Source organism: Ranitomeya variabilis, chromosome 1 (assembly GCF_051348905.1).
Source record: "Ranitomeya variabilis isolate aRanVar5 chromosome 1, aRanVar5.hap1, whole genome shotgun sequence".
NCBI lineage: Eukaryota > Metazoa > Chordata > Amphibia > Anura > Dendrobatidae > Ranitomeya > Ranitomeya variabilis.
This window is the reverse complement of record NC_135232.1, coordinates 658313079-658335247: the sequence shown is the minus strand read 5'-3', so window position 1 is coordinate 658335247 and position 22169 is coordinate 658313079. Positions and strand designations below refer to the sequence as shown.

The 22169-nt window shown below is 43.0% G+C and overlaps 1 protein-coding gene across 4 annotated transcripts in view; it reads left to right on the top strand.

Annotated features, from left to right (window-relative positions):
• The window catches only part of LOC143774992 (uncharacterized), a 132920-nt gene extending 116726 nt beyond the window's left edge, over positions 1 to 16194 (top strand). For 3 of the 4 annotated variants that reach the window (XM_077262820.1, XM_077262814.1, XM_077262822.1), the window contains exons 6-8: positions 7528 to 7634; positions 13935 to 14025; positions 14798 to 15592. In XM_077262820.1, coding sequence (XP_077118935.1) covers positions 7528 to 7634; positions 13935 to 14025; positions 14798 to 14914 — 315 coding nt within the window. In that variant the 3' untranslated portion in view covers positions 14915 to 15592. Of the gene's footprint in view, positions 1 to 7527; positions 7635 to 13934; positions 14026 to 14797 lie in introns of all 4 variants that reach the window. The other variant, XM_077262809.1, reaches the window with a different exon arrangement.
• Positions 16195 to 22169: the final 5975 nt, after the last annotated feature.

Sequence of the window (22169 nt, the reverse complement as noted above, 5' to 3'; positions counted from 1 at the left end):
AATGTAATTCTGTCATTTTGACTTTTTTTTATCGCTATGCCGTTTAGCGATCAGGTTAATCCTTTTTTTTTAATTGATCGGTCGATTTTGAACATGGCGATACTGAATATGTGTAGGTTTGATTTTAGTTTTTTTGTTTTATTTTGAATGGGACAATAGGAGAGTGATTTAACCCCTTAGTGACAGAGCCAATTTGGTACTTAATGACCGAGCCAATTTTTACAATTCTGACCAGTGTCACTTTATGAGGTTATAACTCTGGAACGCTTAACGGATCCTGCTGATTCTGAGATTGTTTTTTCGTGACATGTTGTACTTCATGCAAGTGGTAACATTTCTTCGATATTACTTGCTATTATTTATGAAAAAAATGGAAATATGGTGAAAATTTTTTACATTTTGCAATTTTTCCACTTTTGTATTTTTATGCCCTTAAATCAGAGAGATATGTCACACACAAAATAGTTAATAAATAACATTTCCGACATGTCTACTTTACATCAGCACAATTTTGGAAACAAAATTTTTTTTTGTTAGGGAGTTATAAGGGTTAAAATTTGACCAGCAATTTCTCATTTTTACAACACCATTTTTTTTTAGGGACCACATCACATTTGAAGTCATTTTGAGGGGTCTATATGATAGAAAATAACCAAGTGTGACACCATTCTAAAAACTGCACCCCTCAAGGTACTTAAAACCACATTCAAGAAGTTTATTAACCCTTTACGTGCTTCACAGGAACTCAAACAATGTGGAAGGAAAAAATGAACATTTAACTTTTTTTGCAAACACTTTAATTCAGAACCATATTTTTTTATTTTCACAAGTGTAAAAACAGAAATTTAACCATACATTTTGTTGTGCAATTTCTCCTGAATACGTCGATACCCCATATGTGGGGGTAAACCACTGTTTGGGCGCACCGCAGAGCTTGGAAGAGAAGGAGTGCCGTTTTACTTTTTCAATGTAGAATTGGCTGGAATTGAGATCGGACGCCATGTCGCGTTTGGAGAGCCCCTGATGTGCCTAAACAGTGGAAACCCCCCACAAGCTACACCATTTTGGAAACTAGACCCCATAAGGAACTTAACTAGATGTGTGGTGAGCACTTTAATCCCCCAGGTGCTTCACGGAAGTTTATAACGTAGAGCCGTGAAAATAAAAAATCACATTTTTTCTACAAAAATGATCTTTTTGCCCCCAAATTTTTATTTTCACAAGGGTAACAGGAGAAATTAGACAACAAATGTTGTTGTGCAACCTCTCCTGAGTACGTCGATACCCCATATGTGGGGGTAAACCACTGTTTGGGTGCACTGCAGAGCTTGGAAGAGAAGGAGTGCTGTTTTACTTTTTCAATGTAGAATTGGCTGGAATTGAGATCGGATGCCATGTCGCGTTTGGAGAGCCCCTGATGTGCCTAAACAGTGGAAACCCCCCACAAATGACACCATTTTGGAAACTAGACCCCTTAAGAAACTTATGTAGATGTGTGGTGAGCACTTTAAACCCCCAGGTGCTTCACGGAAGTTTATAACGTAGAGCCGTGAAAATAAAAAATCCTTTTTTTCACTCAAAAATGATTTTTTAGCCTGCAATTTTTTATTTTATCAAGGGTAACAGGAGACATTGGACCACAAAATCTGTTGACCAGTTTGTCCTGAGTACGCTTATACCCCATATGTGGGGGGAGGGCACTGTTTGGGCACCCATCAGGGCTCGGAAGGGAAGGAGCGCCGCTTGGAATGCAGACTTTGATGGGATGGTCTGCAGGTGTCATGTTGCATATGCAGAGATCCTGATGTACCTAAACAGTAGAAACCCCCCACAAGTGACTCCATTTTGGAAACTAGACCCCCCAAAGAGCTTATCTAGATGTGTGGTGAGCACTAGGAACCCCCAACTGCTTCACAGAAGTTTATAATGTAGAGCCATGAAAATAAAAAAAATCATATTTTTTCCACAAAAATGATCTTTTCACCCCCAAATTTTTACTTTCACAAGGGTAACAGGAGAAATTGGACCCCAAAATTTATTGTGCAATTTATGCTGAGTAGGCTGATACCCCATATGTGGGGGATAAACCACTGTTTGGGTGCATGGCAGAGCTTGGAAGGGAAGGAGCGCCGTTTTGGAATGCAGACTTTGATAGAATGGTCTGCAGGCATTATGTTGCGTTTGCAGAGCCCCCGATGTACCTAAACAGTAGACCCACAAGTGACCTCATTTTGGAAACTAGACCCCCCCCAAGGAACTTATCTAGATATGTTGTGAGAACTTTGAATGCCCAAGTGCTTCACAGAAGCTTATAATGCAGAGTCGTGAAAACAAAAAAAAATATTTTTTTCACAAAAAAGATTTTTTTAGCCCCCCAATTTTTATTTTCACAAAGGTAACAAGAGAAATTGGACCCCAAAAGTTGTTGTCCAATTTGTCCTGAGTACACTGATACCCCATGTGTGGGGGGGACCACTGTTTAGGTGCATGGCTGAGCTCGGAAGGGAAGGAGTGCCGTTTTGGAATGCACACTTTGATAGAATGGTCTGCGGACGTTATGTTGCATTTGCAGAGCCCCAGATATACCTAAACAGTAGAGACCCCCCAGAAGTGACCCCATTTTGGAAACTAGACCCCCCAAGGAACTAATCTAGATGTGTGGTGAGAACTTTGAATGCCCAAGTGCTTCACAGAAGTTTATAATGCAGAGTCGTGAAAATAAAAAATATTTTTTTTTTCCACAAAAAAAGATTTTTTAGCCCCCAAGTTTGTATTTTCACAAGGGTATCAGGAGAAATTGGACCCAAAAAGTTGTTGTCCAATTTATCCCGAGTACGCTGATACCCCATATGTGGGGGTAAACCACTGTTTGGGCGCACGGCAGAGCTCAGAAGGTAGGGAGCACCATTTTACTTTTTGAGCACAAAATTGGCTGTGGCGTTTAGAGACCCCCTGATGTACCTAAACAGTGGAAACCCCCCAATTCTAACGCCAACCCTAACCCCAACACACCCCTAACCCTAATCCCAACCCGATCCATAATCCTAATCACAACCCTAACCCCCAAAACACCCCTAACCCTAATTCCAAAGCTAACCATAACCCTAATCAAAACCCTAAACCCAACACCCCCCTAATCCTAATCTCAACCCTAACCTCAAAACCTAACCCTAATCCCAATACACCCCTATCCTTAATCCCAACCCTAGCCTTAACCCTAATCCCAAACCTAACCCTAATCCCAAATGTAACCCTAATGCCAACCCTAATCCAAATCCTAATCCCAACTCTAACCCTAACTTTAGCCCCAACCCTAGCCCTAACCCTAACTTTAGCCCAAACCCTAACTTTAGCCCTAAACCTAGCCCCAACCCTAACCCTAACTTTAGCCCCAACCCTAGCCCTAACCCTAGCTCTAACCCTAATCCTAGCTCTAACCCTAACCCTAAGGCTATGTGCACATGTTGCGGATTTTGCTGCGGATCCGCAGCGTTTCCGCAGCTGTGGGTCCGCAGCAGTTTCCCATGAGTTTACAGTACAATGTAAACCTATGGGACACATAAAACGCTGTGCCCATGCTGCGGAAAAAAACACACGGAAACGCAGCGGTTTACATTCCGCAGCATGTCAATTCTTTCTGCTGATTCCGCAGCGGTTTTACACCTGCTCCATAATAGAAAACCGCAGGTGTAAAACCGCAGTGGAATCCGCACAAAAACCGCGGTACATCCGCGATAAATCCGCAGGAAAAACGCAGCGTTTTGGTCCTGCGGATTTATCAAATCCGCTGCGGAAAAATCCGCAGAGAACCATTCTATGTGTGCACATATCCTACCCCTAACCCTAACCCTAACCCTAGCCCTAACCCTACCCCTAACCCTAGCCCTAACCCTACCCCTAACCCTACCCCTAACCCTAACCCTATTTGGAAAATAGAAATTCATACATTTTTTTTATTTTATTATTTTTTTCTTACTAAGGGGGTGATAAAGGGGGGGGGTTATTTACTATTTTTTTTATTTTGATCACTGTGATAGGATCTCACAGTGACCAAAATAAAAAAAGAGGACGAATTTTCTTCTGCCGGCCGGCAGATCATGGCGGGCGCACTGCGCATGCGCCTGCCATTTTCTTACCGGAGCAAGAAGCCGGCGGCCAGCAGAAGAAGCAGGAGGACCCAGGGACACCGGTAAGTATAACAGGGTCCCCGAATCCCCCTATTTCTCTGTCCTCTGATGTGCGATCACATCAGAGGACAGAGAAATGACATCGCTTTTTTTTTTTTTTTTTTTTTTTTAGGTCGCCGGTAAACAGTTAATTACCGGCGATTGCAAAACAGGCGTCGGTAAAAACGGACCCCGATCATGTTCTTTGGGGTCTCGGCTACCCCCGGCAGCCGAGTCCCCAAAGAACATCCGGGTGCTGGGCGGCGGGCGCACTGCGCATGCGCCCGCCATTATTTCCCCGGAAAAAGATGGCGGCGCCCATCGGGAGCCACGAGGAGCACCGGGGGAGGTAGGTTAGTATTGGGGGGCTATCTGGGGCTATCGGGGACCACATTTCTCTGTCCTCCGATGTGCGATTAAATGGCAAATCGCGTTTTTTGTTTTTTTTTTGCGACCGCCGGTAAACGGTTAATTACCGGCGATTGCAACTCGGGGGTCGGTAAAACCCCCCCGAATCATGTTCTCTGGGGTCTCGGCTACCCCCGGCAACCGAGACCCCAGAGAAAATCCGACTCTGGGGGGCGCTATTCACTTTTTCCACAGCGGTTTAAGTACCCTTAGCGGCCGCCGTTAAAAGGCGTATCGGCGGTCGTTAAGGGGTTAAACCTTTAGACTTTTTTTGTTTTTTTAATATTTTCAAAAACTTTTTTTTTTTTTTTACTTTTGCCATGCTTCAGTAGTCTCAATAGGAGACTAGAAGCTGGAACAACTTGATCGGCCCTGCTATATAGAGGCGATGTTCAGATCGCCTCTATGTAGCAGAATTGCTGAGTTGCTATGAGCGCCGACCACTGGGTGGCGCTCATAGCAATCCGGCTCTGACAACCATAGACGTCTCAAGGAGACCTCTGGTTGTCATGCTGACGCACCGATGACCCCCGATCATGTGATGGGGGTCACCGGTGCGTGTATTTTCCAGATGGCCGGAAGCGCTTGTTAAATGTCGCTATCAGAGTTTGACATCAGCATTTAACTAGTTAATAGGCGCGAGTGAATCGCGATTCAACCCGCGCCTATTGCAGGCACATGTCAGCAGCTGTTCAAAACAGCTGATATGTCCCGGCTTTGATGTGGGCTCACCGCCGGAACCCACATCAAAGCGGGGGATACTGATATCGGAGTGCTAATACATTCGATGTCAGTAAGGGGTTAAGTCACCCCCCCATTCAAAATAAATACACACATATTTGGTATTGCCGCATTCAGAATCGCCCAATCTATCAATATATAAAAAGAATTAATCCGATAGGTAGACAGCGTAACAAGAGAAGAAATGAAAACACCAGAATTAGTGTTGTTTTTTTTGTTGCTGCAACCTTGCATTAACATGCAATAACGAGCTATCATCTCTACACCAAAGTGGTACAAATAAAAATGTAAGCTCAGCCTGCAATAATTGGGCCCTCACCCAGCCCTAGATCACGAAAAATAGAGACGCTATGGGTCTCGGAAAATGGCGATCATTTTTTTTTTTCTCAAACAAACAAAACCAAACAAAAGCCTAGACATGTTTGTATCTACAAACTCGTAATGACATGGAGAATCATAATGGCAGGTCAGTTTAAGCATTTCGTGAACTTGTTTTAAAAAAAAAAGCAACTTATGGAATTGCCTTTTTTTGCAATTTCACTGAACTTTAATTTTTTTCCCGTTTTCCAGTACACTATATGGCAAAAGGAATGATGTTGTTCAAAAGTACAACTCATCCCACAAAAAGCCAAGCCCTCACACGATCATATTGATGGAAAAATAAATGTCGGCGTCTTTCTCCCGAGCACTGCCAATAAATTACAAAATCCTATATATCAAGCCAACACCCACAAATTGTACCACTAAACATGGGACAGTATATAGAGGTGCAAAGATGTGCAGATGTGCAGAGAAGGTTCAGTGCCACAATAGTGAAAATTGTATAGAGAAAAAAGCATAAAAAAAGATATAATAAAAGTACAAAGCTTTATTAATTATCAATAAAATTACAAATGTATAAACATGAATAAAATATATCAGGAAAATGACAGTGGGAAGCCAAAAGAATGGTGGACACCACGGTCATACACAGGCAAAAATACCCAAAGGCAGAAAATAAATAAAGAATATGCAGGTCAGCTCAAAAAGTGCAAGGTGCAATCAGAAATGTGCCTATTAGGAGTCATTGAATGAGCAATGACCATAAAGCCAGAATGTAAGATCTGCCAAGGGATTTTACCTGAAAGACCGTGGTGCCACCCGCCCCAACGCGCGTTTCGGCTCCGTGCCTTCTTCGGGGGTCCATTTATTATATGGGGTTTTTTTGGTGCTTTTTTCTCTATATGATTTTCACTGCTGATAAATTAGTTTATTAACGCAGATGTGCCGCCATTCTCCTTTCAGGCAGAGCACATCTCTCATTTTTAACCTGAGATATCTCTGGATGGGTCGTTAATACAACAGTGATCCTGGTCTCTTTGGAGAATCTCACACATCTTTAGCTGCGATCCAGGCTACAATATGGCCATTTGTAGCCAAGACGTATCGTAAACATTTTTGTCTACCGAATTGCCACTCTGTAAGGACGTATTAGAGACGTTGTTGGTAGGGAAAGGTTTAACATTCAGGTTATTGCTCTGATTATAATCTTATATAACCAATAAGTGATGGAAGCAGAACACCTAAAATAATATACATCATCTTTATTACTAGATAAACAATCAACAATCTAAAAACAGAATAAAAATGAGTATGGCACAAATAAAACCCTACTTCCCCAGGGAACAAAATATATACAATAAGCAAATATACATATATTAAAGAGACATATGTGAAATTACATGTTTCGATATAAATCCAACTAGTACAAGCTGAACCACAACTTGGCAGTAATAATGTGCAACAAAGTCCTACAAAAAACTGACATAGGAGGATATAAATGTAGAAATGTCTCAAGGCAGTAAATAGACAGCCATATACAAGAAAATACAAATACAAAAATTATGAGAAAATATTAGAATAAAATGTATATACCCATAAAGATTCAGTGCAACCTAGGGGGAAGTAAAGTACAGACCTCAACGCACGTTTCGCATCAGCTTCTTCAGGGGGTGTTCTTTTTTTGTATTCATGATTATAATCTTATCAGTAATACAACGATTAGTCCTGTGGTGCTGTGATTAGCTGGACATTTTTTTTCTCACTAATATGTCATCCTTTTTTACTTCACTCTCTAAGCAGTTTTTTTTCGAGAGTTACTTATTAGCTACTGTAGTTCCATTGAATCCTATATGATCTTGCTGTGAATTTTCTTTTCTTTTTCTTCACACAGGTGCACCATTCAGATATATGTAGTCAGAAGACCCTTCTACACCAAGCTGATGTAGTTGTACTAAATAATGTATTCGAATATTTCCTGAACAAAGAGGAGCAAATGAAGTAATCTATTAACTTTCTGTGCAATGATATTTATTGTGACAAATTTACCTTTCCTGTAAAATATTACCTTTCCTGTAAAATCATATCCCTGTAGCTTAATATTGTGCATACTTAGGAGCTCGAACGACTTTGAGAATTAAGGGTCAGAGAAATAAAGGTCAGAGGCAGGTACGAACTGGGGCTGAAATTCAGTCCTGGCATTTGAAATCACACAGGCCCATGTTGTCCCCGTCCCCATGAGCTAGATAGGATATATTACTAATATCCTGAATGGAGGAAGGAAGATTTTCTACAAGACCAATATTTCTGATGATACCCGTGGCCTGCTGGGGTAAGTGACGGAGTCAGCAACTTTGTGCTCTGACACAACTCTTAACAGTATGGGTATCTTGAGAACACTGATTCTGTTAACAATGTAGCAGACAAGGCAGCCCATGACCAGACAGGCCCTTCTGGCATTTGCCAGATGGCCAGTCCGGTCCTGGTCACAGCTCTTAAGCCTTACAACCTAGTACCAGTGGTGCTTTTGGCCATCCATTGCCCAGGAACAAGCTGTATAGGGACTAAAGCTCTAAAACAGTGCTTCCAGTCTCAGGGATGGACGTGCCGAATGATTCTCACCGATCTCTAGACTGAAGGCTTCAGCGCCCTTTGATGTTCATGCAGGGTAATCAATACAGAGGAGGACAATTTTATATTACAGGAGGATTTATGTAAGCTAGAAGCTTGGGCTGATAAATGGCAAATGAGATTTAAAGGGGTTGTCCACTACTTTCAATTTACCCCCCAATGTATCCCCCCGGGGCCCCTAATGAATTGTGTAAATACCTTCCGTTGCCGTTTTTGCCTGTGAGCGGCGCTATGCTGGTGGCTGAGTCCGGGTCACGTGACCCCCAGGCTGCACCCGCTGCTCATTTCCGCCGACGTCACGTCAATTTCCAGACTCTGGAAATTGACATGACGTCATAAGCAGGCGTGACCCAGCCGCCACAGACAGCGGTCACTCATCAACAGTGACTGGGCTGTAGGCGGCGCTGGGGGCTGCCTGCAGGGCTGTGCTGGGGGCGGGTGGGGCTAGGTAGTAGGCAGGGATGTGAACGCTGTGTTCTGGGATGGGCGGGCGCGGGGGAGTCTGCGGGATGTGCTGTGGTGCCGCGCCGGGATTTGCCGTGGTGCCGGCGCCGGGATGTGCCGGTGCCTGCGCCGGGATGTGTTGGCGTCGGGATGTGCCATGGTGCCGGCATGTGCCGGTGCCTGCTCCGGGATGTGTCGGCGCCGGGATGTGACGTGGTGCCGGCATCTGCCGGTGCCTGAGCCGGGATGTGTCGGCGCCGGGATGTGCTGGCGCCGGGATGGGCCGTGGGGCTGCGCCGGGCGGTGCGGTGGGTCCGCTGGCCGTGCTGGGGTCTGCGGCGGGCGGGCGTCATTGCTGTGTGTCTCTGTGTGCAGGCATCGTCCGATAGGACTACAAGTCCCATCGGACGATGCCTGCTACAGTGACAGTGAGTAACACATTAGCCAATGATGGGACAGTAGTAGTCCCATCATCCGGCTAATGTGTTGAATGTAAAAAAAACACACACATGTGACAACATGCGACGACATGCAACATGTTACATGCGACAACATGCATCATGTGACAACATGCGACATGCAACGACGTGCGACGGCATGTGACAACATGCGACAAGTAACATGCGACAACATGCAACGGCATGCGACATGTGACAACATGCGTCATGTGACATGCAACATGCGACGACATGCGACATGCAACATTCGACGACATGCAATGACATGCGACATGTGACATGCAACATGCGACGACATGCGACATGTGACATGCAACATGCGGTGACATGCAACATGCGACGACATGCAACAAGTGACGACATGCAACATATGACATGCAACATGCGACGACATGCAACATGCAACGACATGTGACATGCAACATGCGACGACATGTGATATGCGACATGCACCATTCTACAACATGCAACATGCGACGACATGCGATGACATGCGACATGTGACGACATGCAACATGTGACATGAAACATGTGACATGCAACATGCGACGGCATGGGACATACGACATGCAACATACGTCATGCAACATGCCACATACAGTATATACAGTACATACATAAAACATACATACAGACATACAGTACCTAAAACATAGAGTACATACTCACCATCACTTGTCACTTTGTTCCCCGAAGCCAGTGTCACCTGTAAAAAATATTAAAATAATAAACAAACACTATACTCCCTGATCCGCAGAAATCCAATTAAAACGAGTGTCCCTCGCCGATCTCCCGTGGAGAGCAGGAGCATCAGCTGATGCGACCGCTCTCCAGGGGCTCCAGGAATACAATGATGGAAGGTATCCTTCAACAATGTATTCCTCACAATGTATTCCTACGCCCCTGTGAGAAAATAGTCCCTAGTCTCACTTTTGGCATTGCTGTGTGAGAAAGTTCCCATGCAGCTTTTTGCCATAAAGTGAGACCAGTGAACTATAGTGATGCACTGCAAGAGCCATTGTCTCCTGTCAGTGTGTCACAGAGGGTCCTATAGAGCAGTGACATCACCCGATGTCACTGTTCTATAGGGGACATCGTCGTGGGACACTCGTTATTAATTGGACTACGGCGGACAGGTAGTATACGGTTTATTATTTTACTTTTTTTGCAGGCGCTGAAGTATGGTAAGTATGGTTAAATGAAGAATATTAAAATACTTTTTTCCTAATGTGTGTGTGTTTTATTAACCCTTTACTAGTATTGGATTAATAATGGGTAGGCGTCTTATTGACGCCTCTCCGTTATTAACCCGGCTTAATGTCACCTTACAATAGCAAGGTGACATTAACCCCTTATTACCCCATATCCCACCGCTACATGGGAGTGGGAAGAGAGGGGCTAAGTGCCGGAATTGGCGCATCTTACAGGGAGGAGGGGGTGGAGTTTTGGCCGCGCATGCGCGGTAGAAAATGGCGGACACGACGGGCAAAAAAAGTTCACTTGAACGTTTTTTCATGCCAACGGTCCGCCAAAACACGACGAATCCGTTGCACGACGGACGCGACGTGTGGCCATTCGTCGCTATCCGTCATTAATACAAGTCTATGGTTAAAAAACGCATCCTGTGAGCACATTTTGCAGGATCAGTTTTTTTCCCAAAAAGACGGATTGCGACGGATTGCTAAAAACGCAAGTGTGAAAGTGGCCTTAGAAACATCGGCCTTTCTATTATATATCTATGGATATATCTATCTATAGATAGATTTATAGATTTATGGATAGATACATCTATGTATCTATAGATATATCTATCTGGCTGCTTTCACACATCAGATTTTTGCCGTCAGGCACAATCCGGCGAGTTTTGAAAAAAACGGATCCGTTTTTTTCTGCCGGATCTGTTTTATCTCAGAGTTGTATTAGCGCCGGATTGCGCCTGATAGCCACACGTTTCATCCGTTTTTTGCCGGATCCGTCAAAAAAGCTGTTTCTGCCAGTTTTCTGTCCGGCGAAAAACCCCACAGCGATGGATCCGGCGAAAAACCTATGAAACTGAGATGTGAAATGATGAATCCGGACTCCGAATCCGTTTTTTCATGCATTTTTCCATTCAAATCATGCACATTTTCTGTTTATTTCCAAAAACTGCATCAAAACCGCGCAAAAACTGCACCAAAACAGCATCAAAACTGCACCAAAAACTGCATCAAAACCTGGTGCAGTTTTGATGCAGTTTTTGGTGCAGTGTTGATGCAATTTTGGTGCGGTTTTGATGCAGTTTTTGGTGTGGTTTTGATGCAGTTTTTGGTGCGGTTTTGATGCAGTTTTTGGTGCGGTTTTGATGCATTTTTTAATTAGCTTTTTGCACGGTTTTTATGCCTTTTGGTGCGTTTCCTTTTTGAAAGCTAAATAAAGATGTATTATTGAACAAAAAAAAAAAAAAGATTTGTGATGTCATTATTGTCCAACCTCCTCTTTTACATTTGTCCAACCCACACTCCAATCACACACACAGATAGACAGATAGATGATAGATGAAATGGATAGACAGATCTACATATAGATAGATCTATAGATGCATACATCTATCTATTCATATATCTATCTATAGATATATCTGGATAGATATATCTATTGATAGATGTATGGATAGCGTAGGGTGTGTGTCAACTGTCCGGATTACATCCGAAGTAGCTGCAGATTGGATGCTGCGTACTTGTAGTCCTATCGGATGATGCCTGCACACACCCCAAAAGACCCCCCGCACAGCCCCGCACACACCCGAACAGTCCCGCACACACCCGAACAGCCAGGCACCCACCCGAAAAGTCCCGCACACACACGAACAGCCCGCAGACCCAGCACACACATACACGCACACAGTCACCGCCCACATTCCACCCACACACTTCCCTCGTCCCGAACTGCTGCTGCGGATCTGCAATCAAATCCACAACGTGTGCACAGCCTTAGCATTTAGTGAACCTAGCAAAAAAGCCAAGCAAAAAACAAGTGTGGGATTGCACTTTTTTTGCAATTCCATTGCACTTTGAATTTTTTTCATATTTTCTGTTACACGACATGGTAAAAGCAATGGTGTCGTTCAAAATTAGAACTTGTCCCGCAAAAAATAAGCACTCACATGGCCATATTGACGGAAAAATTATGGCTCTGGAAAGAAGGGGAGAGATAAACGAAAACAAAAAAGCTCCAGGGGTGAAAGGGTTTAGAAACATGGATATGGACATATCTATGGAAATAGACATAGGTATATAGATATATCTGTATGTATTCGTCTGTCTATCTATCTATCTATCTATCTATCTATCTGTAATGGAGTGTGGGTTGGACAAATGTAAAAGAGGAGGTTGGACAGAAATTACATCACAAATCTTTTTGACGATAGAGGGGGGAGAGGAGGGAGGGGTTGGGGTGTGTTTTGGAGTGGGTGTGCCAGGTGCAGAGTTACAAGCGAGTGCAATGCATCATGGAACTTGTAGTATTAGAGCACAATAACTCAGGAGAAGGGAAGTTGTCGATTAACCCCATGAGAGCTGGATCCAGCACTAAAGATGTGCTGCTACAGCATGAAAAAAGGTAATATTGCTAAAATAAACACAGTAGATGTTTTCAGTGGCACATAATAGCAAGATTTATGAAAAAAAAAGAGTTATAGTAGTGGACACCTTCTTTAATGGGGATAAATGTAAGGTCATGCACTTGGGTAGAAGTAATAAGATGTATAACTATGTGCTTAATTCTAAAACTCTGGGCAAAACCATCAATGAAAAAGACCTGGGAGTATGGGTGGATGACAAACTCACATTTAGTGGCCAGTGTCAGGCAGCTGCTACAAAGGCAAAAAAAATAATGGGATGCATTAAAAGAGGCATAGATGCTCATGAGGAGAACATAATTTTACCTCTATACAAGTCACTAGTGCGACCACACTTAGAATACTGTGCACAGTTCTGGTCTCCGGTGTATAAGAAAGACATAGCTGAACTAGAGCGGGTGCAGAGAAGAGCGACCAAGGTTATTAGAGGACTGGGGGGTCTGCAATACCAAGATAGGTTATTACACTTGGGGCTATTTAGTTTGGAAAAACGAAGACTAAGGGGTGATCTTATTTTAATGTATAAATATATGAGGGGACAGTACAAAGACCTTTCTGATGATCTTTTTAATCATAGACCGGTGACAGGGACAAGGGGGCATCCTCTACGTCTGGAGGAAAGAAGGTTTAAGCATAATAACAGACGCGGATTCTTTACTGTAAGAGCAGTGAGACTATGGAACTCTCTGCCGTATGATGTTGTAATGAGTGAGTCATTACTTAAATTTAAGAGGGGACTGGATACCTTTCTGGAAAAGTATAATGTTACAGGTTATATATACAAGATTCCTTGATAGGGAGTTGATCCAGGGAACTAGTCTGATTGCCGTATGTGGAGTTGGGAAGGAATTTTTTTCCCCATGGTGGAGCTTACTGTTTGCCACATGGGTTTTTTGCCTTTCTCTGGATCAACATGTTAGGGCATGTTAGGTTAGGCTATGGGTTGAACTAGATGGACTTAGTTCTTTTTTCAACCTTAATAACTATGTTACTATGTATTGAAGTGAATGGGAGCCTGGGTTCAGTTGTATCATTCATGCAAATTGATCCATATTTATTGTCAGATTTGCACATATCAAAACATATTGTTTTTGTCAATGTCAAGATTTGACTTTCTTCCTGTTAACAGTATTTTACAATTGTGCTTTCTAGAGCCTGGATTTTTATGTATGAAAACGTAAGGAAGAAGGGATGCCTTGTCGTGACAGTACCGGGACTAAAGGAATCCTTCACCAAACTGCAGGTTCGTTGATAGTTTAGGAATTGTGTAAAGATGAAGTCAGCCATTGATTTGTCTTGTGTAGACCATGAAGTCACACAGACCTTACCCTTTATTTAGATCTCATAGATAAACTTACCCCAACAGGGAAAATGGGATAGAGACAACTTATCATAAAAGTATATCAGCTCAGGTGTACATGTTGTAGTAAGTCCATCATGCAGCTACAGATTGGGCTGCATCCCCAGACTGGTTTCATATGGAGAAATGAAACAGCAGTTCACAGCAGCAAATTAGGTTATTTCAAGATGGCTGACAGGCACAAGGAGAAATAGAAGACTTCCGGGACAGGAATCCTTTTTCAGTAAAAAATTCTTTCTTTCTTTATTTAAGCTTCTTCAGCAGTAAAAAACAACATCATGGGGACCCCCCCATAGGCCTGACGCATTTCGGACCCAGTAAAAACAGTCCTTCTTCAAAGGCCGAGTATCTCAGGTGTGCTTGAATAATATGTTTGTGTCCCCAATGGCGGCATGTCTCACGGCTGTTGGGTAATCCCTGCATGTGTTGTGACTGTTAAACTTGGGACTCAAATGTATTTTTGGGCATGCCGAAGACACTCTGTTAGCACCCTAGCATGCTCGGGATAACATCTTATCCGAGCACGTTCGCTCATCACTAATGAGGACCCCACAAAATGTCACATACTGTACAGATGTGAATTCTTTATTTTTTTATATTCAACACTTTTCCTGTATTTTACAAGTAGATTGGATGTTTGTGGTTCTTTTTACAGATGAATCTTCAGCTCGATCAGTGGGTGGAAGAAATAGAAGTGGATATAAATCTGTTTGTGGGACCAGACACTGACCAGGAGGCTCTTAGTGACATTCATTTGTATAAAGTCCATTAGAAGATGAAGTTTTTCACCAATTTGGGTGGGCAATGTATTGCACTTTTACAGTACATTGTATTATTTATGTGTTTTGAAGCTGCTCAAAGTCCAATATGTCACTACACCCACCTAGACGTAGCGTACCTATATATATATCGGATTCTAATACAGAAAAGAAGATCCACCCGTAAAATGTGAGCCAGCAAGAGAGAGGCAGTACTTACAAGGAACACACTGATGACTTTTTAATCCTCCGGGAGGTGGAACATAAATTAAATGTCACCCTTTCTTAAACAGCTGTTGTTCTCCATTGTTTTTTTTTCTTTAATGCTCACATGGGGCTAATAGTCTGTGGCATAAGTGAGCTAATAGGAGCCCCAAAACAAAAAAAAACCAAACAAACACTGAAAAGTTACAATTGACTTATTAGACCTTCATAATGGGCTGGCTGATGGATTCTCAGTTAATCCATTTCGTAGACTGGCAAGAGGCAAACGGGGCAAAATTGTTACATGAAACCCATTTGTAAAAAACCATTTTTTTAAGCCCAAAATACATGCATTTAACTAATGCAAAATAAATGTTTTCAAATGTCCATAATTCCTTTAGGTTTAATACACGCACGCATCCTTATAGATCAATGGTGGGCAATTAATTTTTCAGAGGGGCCACATGAGAAATTGTGACTGTTATGGAGGGCTGAAATTTAATTCTGCTTATAATTAATAAAATAAGAATTATAATTAATATTATCACTTAAAATTTAGCAGCATGTAGTATGCTGGCACTCCTCTATATACTGTAAGAGCCCAAACACAGCACCCTTTATACAGTATGAGCCCACACACAGCCCCTCCTCTACACAGTAAGAGGCCACACAACTAATTAATATATACAGTAGGAGCCCTCGCATATTTAAAAAAGAGAAATATAAACCACATCCTCGCCTTGCTCGTGTTTCCCCCGTTGCTCTGCTCTGGTCTGTGCACTGACTCTCTGCACAGCATTCGCGACATCAGACGCACACCCATTTCTGACATCAGACGTACTATCCCGTCGAGGTGGTATGGGCCCGTATGACCACCAACGGGATAGTACGTCATCACCGATCAGCTGCGCTCACGGGGGGAGCGCGGCCGATCGGGTCCGGTTGTCAGCTGACTATCGCAGCTGACATCCGGCACTATGTGCCTGGAGCGGTCACGGACCGCTTCTGGCACACTAACCCCCGGCACACTGCGATCAAAGATGATCGCAGTGTTCCCCGGCGGTATAGGGAAGCATCGCGCAGGGAGGGGGCTCCCTGCGTGCTTCCCTGAGACCCTCGGAGCAACGCGATGTGATCGCGTTGCTCCGAGGGTCTCTTACCTCCTACTCCCTGCAGGCCTGGATCCAAAATGGCCGCGGGGGGCCTTCCGGGTCCTGCAGGGAGGTGTCAGCGATCTGACACTATATAGTCACACCCCCCCCGGACAAAGTAAAAAAGTAAAAAAAAAAATGTACATGTGTAAAAAAAATAAAAATAAAAAATTGCTAAATAAAGAAAAAAATATATTGTTCCAATAAATTCATTTCTTTATCTAAATAAAAAAACCAAAACAATAAAAGTACACATATTTAGTATCGCCGCGTCCGTAACGACCCAACCTATAAAACTGTCCCCCTAGTTAACCCCTTCAGTGATCACCGTAAACAAAAAAAACAACAAAAAAAGGCAAAAACGACGCTTTATTATCATACCACCAAACAAAAAGTGGAATAACACGCGATCAAAAAGACGGATATAAATAACCATGGTACCGCCGAAAACGCCATCTTGTCCTGCAAAAAATGAGCCACCATACAGCGTCATCAACGAAAAAATAAAAAAGTTATAGTCCTCAGAATAAAGCGAGGCAAAAATAATTATTTTACATATAAAATAGTTTCTGTCGTATAAAAGCGCTAAAACATAAAACAATTATATAAATGAGGTATTGCTGTAATCGTACTGACCCGAAGAATAAAACTGCTTTATCAATTTTACCAAACGTGGAACGGTATAAGCGCCCCCCCCCCCCCAAAAGAAATTCATGAATAGCTGGTTTTTGTTCATTCTACCTCACAAAAATCGGAATAAAAAGCGATCAAAAAATGTCACGTGCCCAAAAATGGTACCAATAAAAACATCAACTCGTCGCGCAAAAAACAAGACCTCAGATGACTCTGTGGACCAAAATATGTAAAAATTATAGCTCTCAAATGTGGAGACGCAAAAACTATTTTTCGCAATAAAAAGCGTCTTTTAGTGTGTGACGGCTGCCAAGCATATAAATCCGCCAAAAAAACCAAAACGCTATAAAAGTAAATCAAACCCCCCTTCATCACCCCTTTAGTTAGGGAAAAATAATAAAATTTTTAAAAATGTATTTATTTCCATTTTCCCATTAGGGTTAGGGTTGGGGCTAAAGTTAGGGTTGGGGCTAAAGTTAGGGTTGGGGCTAAAGTTAGAGTTGGGGCTAAAGTTAGGGTTTGGATGACATTTACGGTTGGGATTAGGGTTAGGGGTGTGGTTAGGGTTATGGTTGGGATTAGGGTTAGGGGTGTGTTCGGGTTGGAGTTTCAGTTAGAATTGGGAGGTTTCCACTGTTTAGGCACATCAGGGACTCTCCAAACGCGACATGGCGTCCGATCTCAATTCCAGCCAATTCTGCGTTGAAAAAGTAAAACAGTGCCCCTTCCCTTCCGAGCTCTCCCGTGGGCCCAAACAGGGATTTACCCCAACATATGGGGTATCAGCGTTTTCAGGACAAATTGGACAACAACTTTTGGGGTCCAATTTCTCCTGTTACCCTTGGGAAAATACAAAACTAGGGGCTAAAAAATAATTTTTGTGGAAAAAAAAGATTTTTTATTTTCACGGCTCTGTGTTATAAACTGTAGTGAAACACTTGGGGGTTAAAAGATCTGACAACACATCTAGATAAGTTCCTTGGGGGGTCTAGTATCCAATATAGGGTCACTTGTGGGGGGTTTCTACTGTTTAGGTACATCAGGGGCTCTACAAATGCAACGTGACGCCTGCAGACCAATCCACGGCTCTGCGTTATAAACTGTAGTGAAACACTTGGAGGTTCAAAGTTTTCACAACACATCTAGATAAGTTCTTTAGGGGGTCTTCTTTCCAAAATGGTGTCACTTGTGGGGGGTTTCAATGTTTAGGCACATCAGGGGCTCTCCAAACGCAACATGGCGTCCCATCTCAATTCCATTTAAGCAAAAAAGGCAGCACACTGCAGCGCTAACACATGCAAACATGAAACACAGAAATTGAATTGCATTACTGCACTAGAAATATGAAAAATGAGAGCGTTTAGCGCATAAAAAAGGCCAATTTTATGTGTACCTGGTAGCCACTTTACGGCATCTCTCTTATACCAGGTCCTACGCTTTCCTTCCTTGCTGAGAATAAACATCTCCATGTGAATGGGTACCTATGAAAACCTCTTATGAGACTAACATTCTCTCTCTCTGTGGAGGGGTACTGGACCAGCTGCAATTAAGACACCTGGGACTAGGAGGCGGAGTGCTCGGTCAGAAGGCTAAATAATACATTTGAAAAAACCGACCGTCACATCCAAACATAGACTAAGTGTGAACAGGTGCTGAACCTTAGAGTCACCAACTCCTATACAGTTAAGCAAAAAAGGCAGCACACTGCAGCGCTAACACATGCAAACATGAAACACCGAAATTGAATTGCATTACTGCACTAGAAATATGAAAAATGAGAGCGTTTAGCGCATAAAAAAGGCCAATTTTATGTGTACCTGGTAGCCACTTTACGGCATCTCTTATACCAGGTTCTACGCTTTCCTTCCTCGCTGAGAATAAACGTCTCCACCCATTCACATGGAGATGTTTATTCTCAGCGAGGAAGGAAAGCGTAGGATATGGTATAAGTCAAATGGCGCTCCTTCCCTTACGAGCTCTGCCATGCGCCCAAACAGTGGTTTACCCCCACATATGGGGTATCAGCATACTCAGGACAAACTGCACAACAACTTTTGGGGTCTAGTTTCTTCTGTTACCATTGGGAAAACAAAAAAATGGGGGCGAAAAGATCATTTTTGTGAAAAAATATGATTTTTTATTTTTATGGCTCTACATTATAAACTTCTGTGAAGCACTTGGTGGGTCAAAATGCTCACCACACATCTAGATAAGTTCCTTAGGGGGTTTTCTTTCAAAAATGGTGCCACTTGTGGGGGGTTTTAATGTTTAGGCACATCAGGGGCTCTCCAAACGCGACATGGCATCCTATCTCAATTCCAGTCAATTTTGCATTGAAAAGTCAAATGGCGCTCCTTCCCTTCCGAGCTCTGCCATGCGCCCAAACAGTGGTTTACCCCCAGGGTATCAGCGGACTCAGGAGAAATTGAAAAACATCTTTTGTGGTCCAATTTCTCCTGTTACCCTTGGTAAAATAAAACAAATCGGAGCTGAAGTAAATTTTTTGTGAAAAAAAGTGAAATGTTAATTTTTTTTTAAACATTCCAAAAATTCCTGTGAAACACCTGAAGGGTTAATAAACTTCTTGAATGTGGTTTTGAGTACCTTTTAGAATGGTGTCGTACTTGAGTATTTTCTATCATATAGGCCCCTCAAAGTGACTTCAAATGTGATGTGGTCCCTAATAAAAAATGGTGTTGTAAAAATGAGAAATTGCGGACAACTTTTAACCCTTATAACTCTCTAACCACAAAAAAAATTTGGTTCCAAAATTGTGCTGATGTAAAGTAGACATGTGGGAAATGTTGCTAGTATTTTGTGTGACATATCTCTGTGATTTAAGGGCATAAAAATTCAAAGTTGGAAAATTGCGAAATTTTCAAAATTTTCGCCAAATTTCTGTTTTTTCACAAGCAAATGCAGGTAATATCAAAGAAATTTTACCACTATCATGAAGTACAATATGTCACGAGAAAACAATGTCAGAATCACCAGGATCCGTTGAAGCGTTCCAGAGTTATAACCTCATAAAGGGACAGTGGTCAGAATTGTAAAAATTGGCCCGGTCATTAACATGCAAACCACCCTTGGGGGTAAAGGGGTTAATGACATCACATCTGCGGTCTCAGGCGCACACGCTGAATGATGGAAGGAGGAGCTGGCGGCTCCCTCCTCCACCATTACATCATTTACTGCTGCCTGCATCCTGATGATATAAATATTAGGGAAAGACGGCATCATGGTGGGTCTCGTGTTTTCAGCCCTTTGGCCATCTTGGTCCACATGTCGGACAAGAACAGCCAGAGGGGCGGATGTGGCCTGCAAGCTGGTGTTTTCTCGCGTATTCTATAGATCATAGCTATAGTTATACTATAGCACCTCTAGAGGAAAGCAGTACGAAAATATGACATTATGCGTCCCTCAATAGGAATGCAAAACCTGTAGCTGTACAGTGAGTGCAGCATTTGTGTAGCAGATGGGTCAGGATGTGCACAATGCAGAGAACCCACTCTTTTTGAGATTGGGTTTCAAATAAACATGAAATAGTGGGAGAGAACAGTATGGGGGTAAAAGTGTCGAGGGGCACTAAAAGAATGGGTGGCGGGAGAAGTATGAGGAGACAGCAAGCGGAGGGGAGAAAGTGATAACGGGACAAAGTATAGAGTCTGGGCAGTATGGAGGTCACAGTGTACAGAAGAAAGTAAGGAAGCACAGTATAGCCCCTGGGCATTATGGAGGTGACCGTGTACAGAAGAAAGTGAGGTAGCACAGTATAAGAGCCTGGGCATTATGGAGGTGACAGTGTACAGAAGAGAGAAAGTAAGGAAGCATAGTATAGAGCCTGGGCATTATGGAGGTGACAGTGTACAGAAGAGAGAAAGTGAGGTAGCACAGTATAGACCCCGGGCATTATGGAGGTGACAGTGTACAGAAGAGAGAAAGTAAGGAAGCATAGTATAGAGCCTGGGCATTATGGAGGTGACAGTGTACTGAAGAGAGAAAGTAAGGAAGCACAGCATAGACCCTGGGAATTATGGAGGTGAGAGTGTACAGAAGAGAGAAAGTAAGGAAGCACAGCATAGACCCTGGGCATTATGGAGGTGAGAGTGTACAGAAGAAAGTGAGGTAGCACAGTATAGACCCTGGGCATTATGGAGGTGAGAGTGTACAGAAGAAAGTGAGGTAGCACAGTATAAGAGCCTGGGCATTATGGAGGTGACCGTTTACAGAAGAGAGAAAGTAAGGAAGCATAGTATAGAGCCTGGGCATTATGGAGGTGACAGTGTACAGAAGAGAGAAAGTGAGGTAGCACAGTATAGACCCCGGGCATTATGGAGGTGACAGTGTACAGAAGAGAGAAAGTAAGGAAGCATAGTATAGAGCCTGGGCATTATGGAGGTGACAGTGTACTGAAGAGAGAAAGTAAGGAAGCACAGCATAGACCCTGGGAATTATGGAGGTGAGAGTGTACAGAAGAGAGAAAGTAAGGAAGCACAGCATAGACCCTGGGCATTATGGAGGTGAGAGTGTACAGAAGAAAGTGAGGTAGCACAGTATAGACCCTGGGCATTATGGAGGTGAGAGTGTACAGAAGAAAGTGAGGTAGCACAGCATAGACCCTGGGCATTATGGAGGTGACCGTGTACAGAAGAAAGTGAGGTAGCACAGTATAAGAGCCTGGGCAGTATGGAGGTGACTGTACAGAAGAAAGTAAGGAAGACCGTATAGACCCTGGGTATTATGGAGGTGACAGTGTACATAAGAGAGAAAATGAGGAAGCAGAGTATAGAGCCTGGGTAGTATGGAGGTGACAGTGTACAGAAGAAAGTGAGGTAGCACAGTATAGACCCTGGGCATTATGGAGGTGACAGTGTACAGAAGAGAGAAAGTAAGGAAGCATAGTATAGAGCCTGGGCATTATGGAGGTGACAGTGTACTGAAGAGAGAAAGTAAGGAAGCACAGCATAGACCCTGGGCATTATGGAGGTGAGTGTACAGAAGAAAGTGAGGTAGCACAGTATAGAGCCTGGGCAGTATGGAGGAGAAAGTGAGGGGGCTGAGTATAGAGAGGACATTATGGAAATGGGGCAGTGTGGCGGTTTTAGCTAATAAGGGCAGACATTGTGGCAGTTATAGTTCATAAAGGGGGAATGGTGTGGAGGCACTATTTTGTATCATAAGAGGGACATATTTCGTGCAGATAGCACAGTGAGAGGTAATTATTTATTCAGGGGCACAACGTAGGAGAGACTTTTTTTTTTTGAGACATTATGATAAAACT